General features: G+C 30.8%; 1 protein-coding gene across 1 annotated transcript; it reads left to right on the top strand.

The window, feature by feature from the left end:
* The first annotated feature begins 7,699 nt into the window (after window positions 1-7,699).
* On the top strand, window positions 7,700-12,193 carry LOC103864893 (dof zinc finger protein DOF2.1). Its single transcript, XM_009142660.3, has 2 exons — window positions 7,700-8,070; window positions 8,441-12,193. The coding sequence occupies exons 1-2, from the start codon at window positions 8,056-8,058 to the stop codon at window positions 9,284-9,286; spliced, it is 861 nt and encodes a 286-aa protein (XP_009140908.1). The 5' UTR covers window positions 7,700-8,055; the 3' UTR covers window positions 9,287-12,193.
* Window positions 12,194-15,816: the final 3,623 nt, after the last annotated feature.

Raw genomic sequence — 15,816 nt, 5'->3', positions numbered from 1 at the left:
ATATTATGATTTTTGATATTTTATAATTATATAAAATGTAAATATTTTTAATTATTATTTAACCGTGGCTGCATTTGGTAGTTAACCAGTTATAAGTATCCCGCAAACACACTAATTTCTAACCTCAGAACCAGTCGTACAAATCTTTTAAAATCGCTAGAAACCACAACCACCCGCATCCGCAAACTCCCGCAACCGCAAATTGTTGCGTTTGAACTAGTATGACCCTAACACGCGTTTTCACTTTTTTCTCTTTCTAATTGATTTTTGATTTTCGCTTTAATAGGGAGGTCTTCCGGCTTCGATTTAAAAGTAATTTCACTTATTAAATAACAGAATGTTTTGGACCATGAATTTTTTTTTCAAGTTCAAAGATAAAAAAGCTTTTAGATTAAAAAATATTATAATTTCAATATTTTGAATTTTCCTAAATCTAAAAAATCTTAAAATGAGGCTAAATAATTCAACTAAATCATCTACTTTGATTTATTGTTCTATTATCACCAATAACCAATATTTCTTTGATTACATCCATTAAAAAACTATGCAGATTCTGATCTTTATATTTCTAGTAAAAGAAAATTTTCAAATTGAATTAAATTGTTATAAAATACAATTTTATTATTATTTTATATAAATATATTAATTTTATGATAGTAGAATTTATATTTAGCTAAATTTTTTAAAAATATTATTATCTTATTATTTATAGAATTATGTTGTGTTTTCATCAATTTATTGTTAAATTATTATTTTTTTATTAATTTATAGTATTCATTAATTTAACTAATATTAATTTATAGAATTTTATGTATTTCTCTTTCTAATTGTCCGCAATATAACATTTACATAGATAAGAAAATAGTTTCGAAATATGCATTATAATTATAATCACGTCATCTCGATGCGGTTGTTGGCTTTTGGTTCTGGAGACCATGCCATTTTCTTCGGTGGTGGTCTGTCGGCACTTGGCTCCGCCTCGCATCATCCGTTGATGTTGATAGTGGCTATACTCCGGGGTTTCCTGGATTCTGCTTGATTTCCTCTTCTCTATGCTCTTTGTTTTAAGCGTTCTTTACGTTGGTTGATTCAGCATTAAGGTTGTTAATTTAAACTTTCGATAGGAAAAAGAAATCTTTTTGGTTTGTTTCGAAGCGTCTTTACGGTAATTTGTTGTTGAAGACGAAAGCTGTGGTTTTGAACTCTTATCACTTTCAGATCTCGTCATGGCGGTGCTCTTTGAACGGTGCCTGTTTTCGGTGTATTTCCGATGGTATTCTGATTAGTAGCTCCGGTGATGACGTGCAAATCTTTGAAGACAGATGGCTTCTTTGCGTGGCACGTTTTCCACCTTTGTCGAACGCTTAACACGTGGTCTAGTCATACTAGTCTCTATCGCGTGGTGTCCGTATGGGCCTTGTCTTCCTTTGGGCGGTTTTGTTTGCTGGACTGGTTGTGGACTTTTTTTTTCCACTGAATTTTTAATATTAAGGGTCAAAGCCCATCCAAGAAATATTACAATAAAAGCCCAAACATCCGGTCTAACTAAAAAAAACAAGAAAAAACGGGCCTAAAATCTAAACCCCACAGCCCAACTTCTGGAAACCCTAGTTTCCCCAAGCTAGCCGCCGTCAACGGCGTCGCACACCACCAGATCGAGACTGTGCGACCTTCACCGCTTGAGAACCTTCCTCGGAGAGCATCCATCGATCTAGCCCATCGAGATCTCGTCTGAAACCCAAGCCAAACGGTTCACCACACATCAACACGGATCTATGATATCACTCGAGCAAATAACCGCTTACAATCAATCCATCACCTCCGACTTCCATGCAGCGGTTTCAGATGATAGATCAAGAGGCAGAGAGGTTTTGAAGCACCGACTCATAGATCGAGAAGAAAAGGAAAAAAAACTGGGAGCCAAAGAAACAAGACCGAAGAAAGCGATACTAGAGGAGCTACCACCCCCCGGGAACACAAGCCGACGACAACGGTACTGACAAAGCCACCGCTTCCCGGTAGCAAAAGCCGACGAAGCAGAGTTGAAGAAGCCTCTACCTCTCGGTAACAAAGCCGGCGGCGGCGGAGCTGTCAAAACCTCCACCTCCAAAAACCGGAGAACCACCAAAAAAGACACACACAACTAAATCGAGAAAAAAGGAAGGCTTAAACGAATATCAAACAATAAGAACAAACCGGACCGACGGTGGCTGTGGAAGCCCACTCTGCCGGCAGGCGAGACTTTTCTTTTCTTTCTTTCGCTTTCTCTCCCTAACTGTCGTATTGGAATATCATACACACATAAACTGGTTGTGGACTTTTTTCTATATTTTCTTGCCTTTGGATTTTTTATTGGTTTTCAATGTTTAATAGTAATAAGATGATAAAAAAAAAAAATCTAATCACACAAAATGGGAATAACATCAGTTACTTTCCTCGCAAGTCTAAAAACTAGATTCGTTTGTCGGTAGAAGGTAATGAGATGATGCCACATGTGATCTATCGATATTTGTCGTAATAGAAACCACACTGCACCGACTGATTGATCGGTGTAAGGCTGTTCCATTCAAATGTCCTAATCTCTCTCTCTCTCTCTCTCTCTCTCTCTCTCTCTCTCTCTCTCTCTCTCTCTCTCTCTCTCTCTCTCTCTCTCTCTCTCTGTGGACCCTATTGGAATTTTCATGCATACCTACGTGGTTCCCACCAGTTTTACCTCTTGTCATTTCTTCTTCCTTACGTGATGTGATATATTGCTCCTTACATATTTTCCATCGCCAAACTCTACTATAAGTTGCTTAAATATTCTCAATACGATTTTAGATATATTCAAAAGAGAAGAGTCCATTAAATTTTCTAATTCTAATCTCTTATGTAGTATAAAGGATAGATGATGATGGAAAAAAAAGGATAGATGATATAATTGGAATGACTCCTAAAAATAAAAATCTCTGTTAATCATAGTTAATAGTTATGCCACCGTGTAGGTTTTACCAGTTTTAGCCAAAAACTAGACTAGCTAAGAAATCCAAAACAACAAATATATGTAGCAGTTTTACATTAAAAACAGAAAATTATGATTTAAGATATGTCAGTTGACAAGCAAGCTTGTACGTTCATATCTAAATTAAGATTAAAAACTAGTGAGCAACGAATAAAAATCAGGAAAAATAACTTATTTAAGTGCAAGATTATCAATTTTCTTTTTAACGGTAAAAAATTCACGACTGTAAGTATTAACACATGAGTTTGAATCCGGCCATACGAAACATAAGTAGTAAGAAAATATGGATTTTGTCGATTCCATGGTGATTAGTTTTTGGACTTAAAAAATATTTGAGATCACACGATTATCAAAAAATAAAATAAAAATCATCAATTTTTACATCTCACATATTTCAAACAAACTGCATATTTGATTTTGTAATTCAGAAAAAGGCAATTAAACATGAAAAAATTGACACAAAAGGATTTACCATACATATAATATTTTATTATTAGTTAGCTACAATAATTACAATTTTATATTTTTCTATTCAGATTCAACAAAGACAAAGCGTGAATAATTGTTAAATAAACAATGACCAAAAAGGTAGATAAGAAAATTTCGTCTTTCTCAAAAAAAAAAAGAGAATTGTTATATTTCTACTTTAGCTAATAAAAATGGTAAACGAAATGTGTAGGTCATGTGTCACGAATGATACAAAACCTATCCACGTACCAAACTAGTGTCCAAATCAACCATCAAATAAAACAATTAAAGAAGAAAAACATAATGATGGCATTGTTTTGTTTTCCTTATCTACGCATAGAGATTCCTCCGCATTATTTGCACACATACACAAACATCATATCATTGTCACTTTCATTATATACGGTGAAGATTCTTTTCTTCGCACAAACTGCTTCCCCACTTCAGAGAACACTGAGTGGCCCATTCTTCCAAATATCACCCAAGTTGTTCTTTTAAACCATTATACTGTTTTCTTTGACAAAAAGAGCAAATTGTTTTGATTACAATCAAATGGTTTGACCAGTCAAAGAAACAAAGGTTGGCCCATTTCACTGACTTTTTATAATCTTACTAAAATGCATCCCAATGTGATCAGCAGGTTTCTTTATCATCCTAAATGTTTTTAACCCATAACAATCTTCCTATTAATTGAACCACTAAACTTTATATACGAAATTTAATAAATACCCAAATGGATGACAAGAGTAGGAAAATTACATTTAAGATATATACGACCTCTGTACCTCACCAGTTTGGAATTTGAATAAATATCAAACCACGGTTACAAATTCCCACATTATGCCATTTCGTAAATGTGTGATTCCAGTATATAATTTGATGCGAGAAAGACGATTCACACATTTACTATATATTGTTAACTACCATATAAAAGTATTTTTTCTGTAATTTGGGATCCTAAAATTTCTACAAAATTTGGGAGCCTTAGGCAAATGCCTTTTTCAAAAGTCTCTAAGCACGGCTCTGGAAAGAGCAAGCGAATTAAACTTTCGCAAAGATGATTCAAACACTTTCACATTACCTTTAGGTTTTGAATTAAAAATTGTGGTACTTATATATGTAAAACCTTTTTTGCTTTCAAACTAGAATCTCGATTTAATTTAATTTAATTTTTTTTATCATGTCTTCTGGATTATGCAAATGAAATTTATTTTATATTTGATCTAATTTTGATAAAATACGAGCACCAAAAATAACCGAAACGAAGAAAACATACATACTGGATACGAATTAAAAATATAAGCAAATTATAATTTATATTTTTTTAGAAGGCATCGATTTAGTTTTTTTTGTTTCTTACAGCCAGCTTATTCCTTAAATTATCTCTATATGTGTGTGTGTGTGTGTGTGTGTGTGTGTGTGTGTGTGCCTGTGCGTGTTTTAAATATACGTATACTTAATTAACAATTTTTAGTCGTAGAGAAGAAGAAATGGAATTTGAATTGAGAATGGGGTTGGGGTGGGTCGATGGTGTGGCAGGGTCCACATGTGTAATTGAAACCACGCCGGATTCGGTCATCTTCACTTAGATGTGCATAATACGTCCATATAGATCGTCATGATTAGATGACAAAAAAAAAAAAAAAGTTCGTCATGATTAATAGAGCTGATGATAAAATGTTAGCAATATACAATAATAGAAGTACGCTTTCATTAACTTAATTATTATACATGATTGATACAATAGTGAGTGTGATTCATAAATAAAATTATCATACAAAATATTGTTATATAATATATAATTTATATATTTAATGACACCATATATAACATCTATTAATAATATACATATAACCATTTTATTTTATTTTGTTTAAAATAATATTTAATATTCAGTTGTATATCATATATTATATTTAATCTAAAATAGTATTTTAAATGATAAAATATATGTTAATTGTAAATTTTAGTTTTAAATATACAAAATTTATTTTCATGTATTAAATATTTTTTTCTTATTATTGAAAAATAATTAATTACATAAAATTAGTTTTTTATATTTTAAAAATGAAATATTCTACCAAAAGTTTGATATAAAATTATTGACTAAATAACATTTAGAAAACAATTTATTTTCTACATGTTTCTCTAAATGCTTTTATAAAAGTTGTTGATTGGACAATTAATAGGATTATACTTGTATACAAACTCTACCAATCAAACATACAAGCTCTACCAATCAAAGTTGAAGCTTCAAATTGTGACGGATCGCACCGTGGTGAATAATAACAAAAATTTCTATATAAATTTATATATTTATATGTTTTTGTTATTATTAGAAACGCACTGCATTTATCCATCAGTTGTCCAGCAGTTGTCCCGTATATTACCATTCAGAGTTGCATAAAACAAAAGTATAACTATCTTATTTGTTTTTAATAATTATCATTCTACACCATTCATTTTGGAGTGAGTTGATATAAACTTTGAAAGTTGTATGCATCTGAGTGATAAAATATATATAGACTATTCTAGGTATTTCACTTTTAGATATTCATTACCTTGTTAAAGATATTTTTATTAAAAAGTGAAGGAATGTTTAGCTTATCTGGTCAGTTGAAACAAAAAATAAAGGATCGTAAATCTATTTATATCCTTCTGGTTATTCATAGTGTATTTTAATTCTCATCGAGTAGACAAAAAAAAAATTCTCAACGATCCATCTTATATCCTTGAATTTAGTCTCAAAGCTTTGATTCATTCACCATTGTTTTGTTTTATTTTTCTTAAGATACTTTTATTATCAAGGTTGTCATCCTCCTTTTTCTTCTATGTCTTTTTTTTTTGCTAAATTTTTTTTATGTCTTGCATCCTTAAATTTCTTTTTTGTATCTATTGTGTGACATCTTTGAACTACATAATTTATGTTTTAAGTGTTATATGACAATATGTGTGATTGTATTGCATTAGTGGCGATAAATGTTTAGTGGAAAAATGTTTTACTCGGCTGATAATTTGTCAGTCAGGTAAAAACAAATTTCATCACTTTTACACTGAATACTATTTAAATAAAAGTAAATATACCACTATGTTATCTTAGTGAGAATACATCATAAAAAAAACTTTTTTATTTTCTCTTTTATTTATATATATATATATATATTTTTAACATCAATATGATCTTATTCAATCGATGAAATTACAAAGTCTTGATGTAACAGAGTTGTAATGAATCTAGGAATATAATTATAACACCAAAACAAGTTTCCATTTGGAATTTGTGTCTTTGATAAAATATCTGCAACTTTATTTTCTTGTCTTTTATTTATATTGTTATTTTCTCTTACTAACGCTATTAAATTTACTCTCCCTTCCATTATTTAATTTACTCTCAATTCATCTCATATTTACCAATCATACTCAATGTTAAACTTCTAAGTTTGTACCAAAAGAAAACTTTCCACAATAAAAATATCAGCTAAGGTGGAATTGTCGAAGACTTCTGCCAAAATCTGTCAGCTTAAATGTAAAAATATTAAAATACCAAGAATTGAAATAAAAAGAAGCTACCAGGAAAAAAAAATTAAAAGAAATGAGGTTCTTGTAGAAGTAACCTTGTTGACAGAATCTTTTTTTTTTTGTATAACTACAATTCATAGAAAAGAAGTTAGCTTATTTATGTAGCAATATAAAATTTTGAATACTACTAGAAATTTGTTAAAACTATATATATTTCTCTTAAAATTCTTCAAAATATTAAAATCTCTAAAACCCATTCTATAAATATAACATAAATTTTAAATTCTAAAATCTAACCCATAAACTCTAAATTCTAAACTTTTAAACCTAAACGCTAATATATAATCAAAGAGTAGTAATTAAACGTGTATAAAATATTCATTACAGTTCTGGAAATTTGATATGCTAAGAGCATCTCCAATGTAAAACTCCATTTTTTCCTCCAAAATGGAGTAAAAGTGCAAATGGAGTAAAATTGCTCCAACCCTACTCCATTTCTCACTCCATAATGGAGTGATGAACAAACAAAAAATAGATTACTCCATTTATGAAGTAAATTTCATTATGGAGTGAGATATAGAGTTGGGTTGGAGCATTCCTCACTCCACATTCACTTTTACTCCATTTTAGAGAAAAAAATGGAGTGGGGATGGAGATGCCCTAATATAAAACATTATGTGTTTATTTCTTAAATATACTACTCATTATTCCATTTGATTTTATCTTTTGTCACGTCTAAAATACAAAATGGAAGAGTAGTTATTTCCAAACCTTTTTGGGTGTTAAATTTACATGTTTTCCACAAAACATGTGTTATTTTCTTTAGTTTCCAAAAACGATATTAAAAAAACGGACCCACATTATCAGTTTTGCTTTATTATATAATAAGAACCGTGCTCTTCTAGTCTATTCATATCTTGCTCACCACTTTTCTGCAAACTCTCTTTCTCTCTCTCTCGCCTCTCCGGTCTCCTTGCTCTTTTAGAATCTGAATAAAAATAACGACCATAGTTGTTAATTACTACTAGGAAACTAAGTAACTGTTTCTTCAACCTTTTGTTGCATGGATGGATCCTCAACAGGTAATTTATTGTACTATCATCTAAGACTTATCTCGTTTTGTATATGGTAATTTTTAGCTGTCTTTGTTCTTCAATCCCCTGAAAATCAAACACTTCAAAATCATAGATTTTTTTAAGCTTCTACTCATAGCAACTTAACATATTCGTGAAGACCTATATTTCTGCTAATTTATTGATTACCCTAAACTTATCTCAAACCCCATTGAAAGAAAACAAAAAAAACCACTTTAGCAATTGATATAGACGAAAGGCTCTACAAATATTGTCGCTATAAGAATCGGCGCTATGTCATTCCATAATCGGTTATACAAAGAAAACTATCATTACTCATTCTTCAGCAAAATTTAATTATATCTGTTTAAATGTGCAGGAAATGTCAAATGAAACATTGGAAACCATATTGGTAAGCTCAACAAAAGGAAGCAATTATAAAAACATTAAAAAAATGGAAGAGGAAATGAAGAAGAAGCAAGGAAAAGGAGAACTAGAAGGTGAAGCACAAAAATGTCCAAGATGTGAATCTCCAAACACAAAGTTTTGTTACTACAACAACTATAGTCTTTCTCAACCTCGTTACTTCTGCAAATCTTGTCGGAGATATTGGACTAAAGGTGGTACTCTCCGTAACGTCCCCGTTGGTGGTGGTTGCCGTCGAAACAAACGATCTTCTTCATCTTTCTCCAAGAACATCAATAAGCCTATCAATTTCCACAACGATCCACTTCACAATCCTTTTACGGGAATGCCATCCTCCTTTGGTTATGACTCCATTGATCTCAACCTCGCTTTCGCTGCACTTCATAAACATCCCCCTTCTCAAGTTACACCTTCTTTTGGGTTTGGAGGTGATGTTTCTATTTATGGAAACTCGACAAACACACACTCTGGTGTTCTAGGAAACGGGTTGAACTTTGGAGAGCAAAACGGTAATTTCAACGGTGGTAGTTTGTGGTATGGTTTCATGTCCGGAAATGAAAGTGAAAACAAGACAACTTCGGCTTTGGGGATTCCTCTGGAGGGAAACGAGACAAAGCAAGAGAATGTGAACAACAACAACAATATCTTAGGGAATCCAAGCAAGGTTTTATTGGGATTTCCATGGCAAATAACCGGGAATTCAGCTGGCGGTGTACCGGAGACTGATCCGGGAAGGGAAAGCTGGAATGGGTTGGTTTCATCTTGGAGTAGTGGTTTACTTAACACTCCTTTGGTCTAGTTCAAGATGTCTAATAAAGTAATAATATTTCTATATATTGAAGTTTATGTGATCACATGTTTGTACACCACTGTCACTATATGGGGGATGTTTGGTTTTTCAATTTCTAGGGTTTCTATCGCTTTTAGTTTCCCACTTTTCTTTGAGCCAAAAGACCAAATAGTTCTTTTTATGAAAATGGTTCCTTCTTTCATGTTTTAATTTGTAATTTAACTGTGGCTTGGCTGGTTTCAATTAATTGTTATCGTTTATTTTCTTTTGATAATTTCGTTTATTATCTATGAGGGATACATTTTTTTTACTTTCTTGTACTCTCATTTTATGATATGATAGTAGCTTGTTAGCATGTTTCAAAAAATGAAAAAAACTTGTTATCTAAGATGATGGGTCATCGGTTAGTATTCGCTCACAATCTACCACAATTTCTTCTACGTATCATTAATACCAACTCTTGTTATACACTTATGATTAGTGTTGGATATGCATCTATTGATAGAAATGTATATGTTGGCATATATGTAGTCTTAAGGAATTTTTGTTCATAGCACAGACAATAAAAAGGTCAAGTTTCAAAAAAAAGAAAAAAAAAAGGTCGAACTAAAGTCTGATATAGTTCGATTAGGTTAACATGTCCATCGACATTCCGCTGGTTTATGTCAGAGAAAAAAAAACATTGGATTTTGAAATGTGAGTGGTGAGTTTCAAGATATTCTGTCATGATTGCTTCCCATTTTCCAGGTAGATATTTGGACACTAACCAATTAATTTTATTATTTTGTATGCAAATTGGTACGAGTATACGTTAATTATTATTAACTGATTTGAATATAATTGGTTGATGATGAAGGGCCATACTGGAGGGTTTTTATAATCCTTTCACGAATTTCTTTTTTTTTTCATAAAAACTCTCTCACGAATTTATTGTATAGAATCAAATCTAACACACAGATTTGAGCGTGACAACCTAGGGCACTTATATTTAACAAGTCTACTACATGAATGCAGTAAACTATAGTATTTTCTTAGTTTGAATTATACATTCTCTGTAGGGTCCAAATAAAATAAAATTTATTAACATAACAATTGTAAGAAATCCATGAGTTTGAAATTTGTACGGTGGAAAAAGTCTCGAAATTTTGGATTTGTAGGTTGTTGCCTCCCGACAAAAGGATAAAAATTGGTACGAGGAAGAGAGCCGTATATTTGTTTCATTTTAAACTTTAGTAGCAAATTGGATAGTCAAATTGTTGTTTTTTCTTATTTACATTCCTAGCAACAGCAAAAAAATTTGTTGGTTTTCATTTTCTTGTCAAGATTGTCAAATACTCAAATTGTTGGTTTTGCATGTCTAAGAGCATCTAAAAAAAACTCTATATTTTAGAGTTTCCAAAATTCCATATTTGAAGTTTCAAGGTGTTGTTCTCTAAAAATAAAATTTCAAATTTAATTTCAAAATTATTTGTAATTTACAATAGGATCCTTATATTTATCATAATTAATATAAATCCATAAAACTTTTATAAATAACTAGCACATCTATAAAAATATTACAATAATATTAATAAATAAAATCTTATGCTAAAATATAAAATTATAAATAAAAATAATTAATTAAATATTAAAATACAAAAAAATACCAAATTATTCCATAAAATAATTTTCGTAATGCCCTATCTTCGATTACATAAAAAAATTTTGGACAATATTTTAGAGGTTCCGGAGCAAATTCACTAGACCACTAGTTTTGTTGTATTATTTAAATTTGCGTGGTAATTATGTTTTCATGTATCTTTTTAAAATGTTTTTTATTAAGTTTCTTTTGTAATATTCTTATTGTCTAATTCTAGTTTTAAAATATTATAAATTTTATTTTAATTTTTTTAAAATTTTTATGTGTAAAATTTGAATTTATAAAATTAAATTTAAAATATTTATGATATACAAAAGTTTTAAAGAATAAAATGATAAATGAAAAAATACTTAAGAATCATAAATGTGATGTATAATTAATTATAAGGACCAAAATGCAAATAAAAGATAAAACTTAAAATTTAGAATTTTGAGTAATGAAACTTTAAATATGAAATTTCACTCCTTAAAACTGTAAATTTGAAGTTTTGAAGTTTCTTTTTAGAGAGCAAAAAATTATATATTTGAAATTATAAAGTTTCTTTTTGAGATACTCTAACTCTAAATGGATGTTTTATTTTGTCAATGGTTAAAACAATTTATGAGCTGAAATCATTACCTAAGACAATTCAGCTATTCAAACCAGTGTAATATAGTTAATCAACATAAACAAATTTTGAAGAAATATAATGAACATTGCATGTCAATTTATCTGTTTTTGAACTTTTTGCACGTGGAATAAGTTTAATAACAAAAATGTTTATAAGCCTCTTGCATATATAATTTTTTTTTTCTTCTGAAAGTGATGAAAAAATAGACTACTCTGTTAATGACTAAGCAGTACACAGAGAATTTTTGTGAATTAAGAGAAACAAAATAATTAGAGAGCTAGACATCAAATTTTGGATTAAGGACAATATATGATCATAAATATAGTTTGAAAATACGAATTTTCAGAAAATTACTATCACAAATATGGGGTGATTGGTTGGGCTTTATCTCCATATTTTAGCTTTATTTATTTTTAAATCACTAAATTTTACCAATCATGCTTTAGCTTTACTTTTAAAAATTAAAGTCTACATCAAGTTTTTATTTAATTTTACCAATCATGCTTTAGCTTTATTTTTAAAACTACAGCAAAAAAAAATAAAGCAAAACTTTTTACTATGCATTTTAGGCAAAAATGCTACATCATATTTTTATAGGCTGTAGAATCTATAAAATGTAAAAAAAGATATCTATAATATCAAATAAATTATATAATCATAATAAAAACTTTTATAAATATTTTAATTTTGAATTTGAGTGTTTTTTAATTATTAAGATATTTAAATAATATAAATATTATTTGCATATCACTTTTTAAATTACAACAAATTTTGATAATTTATAAACAAAAATATTAATTTAAATTATTTTAATTCATAAAATAATAATTTTATATATACAACACATATTTCATATATTTTATTTTAAAATATCTACAGCCTATAACTTACAGCTACAACAAATTTAACTACAACAAAAGTCTCTGCATAAAAAGTTTACAGTAACAACTTTACAGCTACAACAAATTTATCTACAGCTAAACATCTATAGCTAAATTTTTAAGCCACAGATCGAACCAATCATCACCATAGTTTGAAAATACGAATTTTCAGACAATTACTAAACCATGTAATAATTCGGTTTCACTATTGTTACTGTTTTGTCGAGGGAAGGTCAAATTTGGTTACTATTTTCTTCACCAGAACATCTTTCCTTTTTTTTATTCCACTTGAATGTAAGCGATACAGAGACTGTCATAAAGTTGAGTTTATTTTCTGATGTCAACCCATATTTTCTTGCAACTTGCGATTCACCCTATGGCTTACAACTTTAATTTCTAGTGACTAGATCAGAGTTTTCTTCTTGGATATTTCAGTTTTGTGGAATTTGCAGATTGTTTACACATATCTCAAGTCGTTCATCAACCTTAACTCATTTCCGCAGGCTCTTTCCTTGCTACTAAAAGACCAAATAAAACAGATCCTTCGCACAAACCTTATTAGAGACTCGTCTCCAACAATCACAACCTTCAATAAATCCTTGTGGATACAGTGAAGACCACATGAAAGAGCTCAGAAAAAAAAAATTTCGTTAACAGAATGGTAGGAACATGATGTGAGCCAGCCGCACAACAATAACTTTCTCATGTGGAATGTGTAACAAACATTGAACCATGAATAGCTCTTTAGTCAACACGTGCAAGAATTCATGTATTCCATATAGTGTTGAGCCTATTATTATATAAATGCTTTAATAGTTGCAACGGAAACTACTCTAAGACAAGTCACCATATCATAGATTGATCCCGACCAACTTCTCATCTAGAGTGAGTCGTCACATAGGCTTCTCCGTACTTTATTTTCCTGGCTTATCTTCACGTTAGATCATATATAGTCTCACCCTTAACAAAAAGAGACTTCTCTAGCTTCACAGTCCATTATTTCTTCTTGGAGCACAAAAAATTTCCTGTACTTATGACACAGCTCATATGGTTTCATGATGAAAATATAAGTTCTGAGAATTTCCTTCTTCCTGATGCTGCAAGCCTGCAATAGCATGACCCATATAAGTGCGTCCTTCTGACTTCATCACCCAGCAACAATCTGCTAGATCAAAATTCACACTTTACCGCAACCTAAATGACTGACTTTCACCAGATAAAAATAGTAACCGTAGTTGGATGGGATGATTGCTCTCATTGGTGGTGATTGTTACAATATACGGTACCGTTTTATACAGAGAAAGAGTAGAGAAAATATCTTGTTTAAGATAAGTCCTTTATTCAGAATAAATCATAACTCTCTTGCTGATTGAAATTATATTTATTGCATGTATTGCAGAACTGAAATAGCCTCCAAAAATGCTTCAAGGGAAAACACACTTTCTTCTCTCTGACATGACATCTCTTTTCATGGTTGGGCTTGTTTAAGCTCTCTCCTAGCTTTTAAAGAAGTTTTCTGTCGCTGAAGGCTACTTATCAAACTCCTGGAAGACTATAGCTCAACTTTCACAGCGTCGACTATCTTCTTTTCTTGAACAAAACATATAAGAAAAGGATGAAGAAGCTTTTTTTTTTTTTTTTTTTTTGAACACCAAATAGATTAAACTCCAACCAAATCAGTTGGGTTTTGGTCTCGCAGCCACACATAACAGGTGAATTCTTTATGACAAGCATAGATCCAAGCTTAAAGATGCATTGAATTATGTATTTTGTTCTTTTGGATCGTGAAATCATCAGCAAGATTCTCCATTGTGAGTTTTCATTTTATCAGTTCCATCACCTTGATGATTACATCATCACTGATCTTCGCACAATTAAGCTCAAGGAACCACTTTCACACGTCTATTACAACAGATAAACCAACACACTTGTGAAAACATCAAGTACTCTGTTTTACTAAACCCAATTTTGACACACAATTCACTTTGAAATTTATTAGTCGTCCATGTCAACATGAGTACACTTCCTCTATAGCAAGAATAATCCTTCCAAATTTTGCTTCATCCTTACCAATGACTTCTTCATGAATTTCATTCGATTCCAAAAATTTCCTCTATGCTGATATAAGCTAAATACTTATCACCTCTTCTTGTTTTTTCTTTCTAATCCACATCGATTAATCTCCACTATGCTAGCCATAAATCCATGTTCATACCCGAAACAAGAACATACTCTATCAGGCACCAGCTATGATACCAATTGAAAGTTTATATTTGTTGCTACATATGTTAGAGTTTGTAGATAATAAGTACGGTCATAAAATAAATACACATAGATTTGTTATGAGTTTCAGTTTTTTCACATACATCCGCAAGACCTCGTGTAGAATTATTCACTGGAAAAAGTCTCAACCTACTATTGCTAGATGACATTCATCACAATGACTAGAAAAACTATGTCATTATCTTTTTCCACAAGTTAACTCTACAATGAAAACCACCAACAAACCTCGTTATCTTGTCTGGTGGGACGACGCCACTCACATTCATGTGCATCTCACCATAGAACTCTAGGCGTGTAAATCTTTCTGTCACCGCCTCATTCTATTTATGCTCCTCAAGATTAAAATCCTAAGCTCATTAACCCACTAATCCATAGTCTTCTTATTAGTTAGGCTTATATTTGAAACAAGGTCTACATGGCTATTTTTATATTCGTGTATCTTAAATGACTATTTTCGCTTAATAAGAACCCAGTTCTACATCAACACTTCATGACAACTCGTGGCATTAACTATTCTACAACTGCTTTTGAGTTCCATGCAACTCTTGTACCTTACGCTAACACATGATAGATACATGTACTTTCAACTCATATTAAATTAATGTGTTTACTGCTAAATTAGAAATGATTTCTCTTAATTTAGATGTTATGCAATTTCATGGCCGGAAAATGTTTGATAAAATGTTTTGCAGTTTTAGTCAATAGAAGTTGATATCTACCGTGTTTAGTGGTTATTATGACTGGAGATTAAGGCATTCCAACTTGTGATAGGCCAATAGAAGTTTATGTTACCTGCAAGACTAAGATAAAGTTGTTATTATGGAAATAAATTAGCTTAAATAAGTAAACACACGTCTAAAGATTAGCGACGATTGATCGTGTTGGCATCACATGTGGTCTCTTAATATCCTTTTTCATGTCAACAATTCAAAGCCATTAATTATATCTTCTAATGAAATCTCTTTTTCCATTACTATCTATATATATAAAGGAGTATATATGAAGCTGAAGGAGAGGGTTCTGTTCTTTTTTTTTTTGATATCAAAGAGGGTTCTGTTCATCTGTTCGTCCCGCTATTCTATTATAGCAAACTATGTATAAGAATTGGTATAATCATGGCTACAGC

This window comes from Brassica rapa, chromosome A04 (genome assembly GCF_000309985.2).
Source record: "Brassica rapa cultivar Chiifu-401-42 chromosome A04, CAAS_Brap_v3.01, whole genome shotgun sequence".
Lineage (NCBI taxonomy): Eukaryota > Viridiplantae > Streptophyta > Magnoliopsida > Brassicales > Brassicaceae > Brassica > Brassica rapa.
The sequence above is the reverse complement of the archived record's forward strand: the minus strand, read 5'-3'. Positions and strand labels throughout refer to the sequence as shown.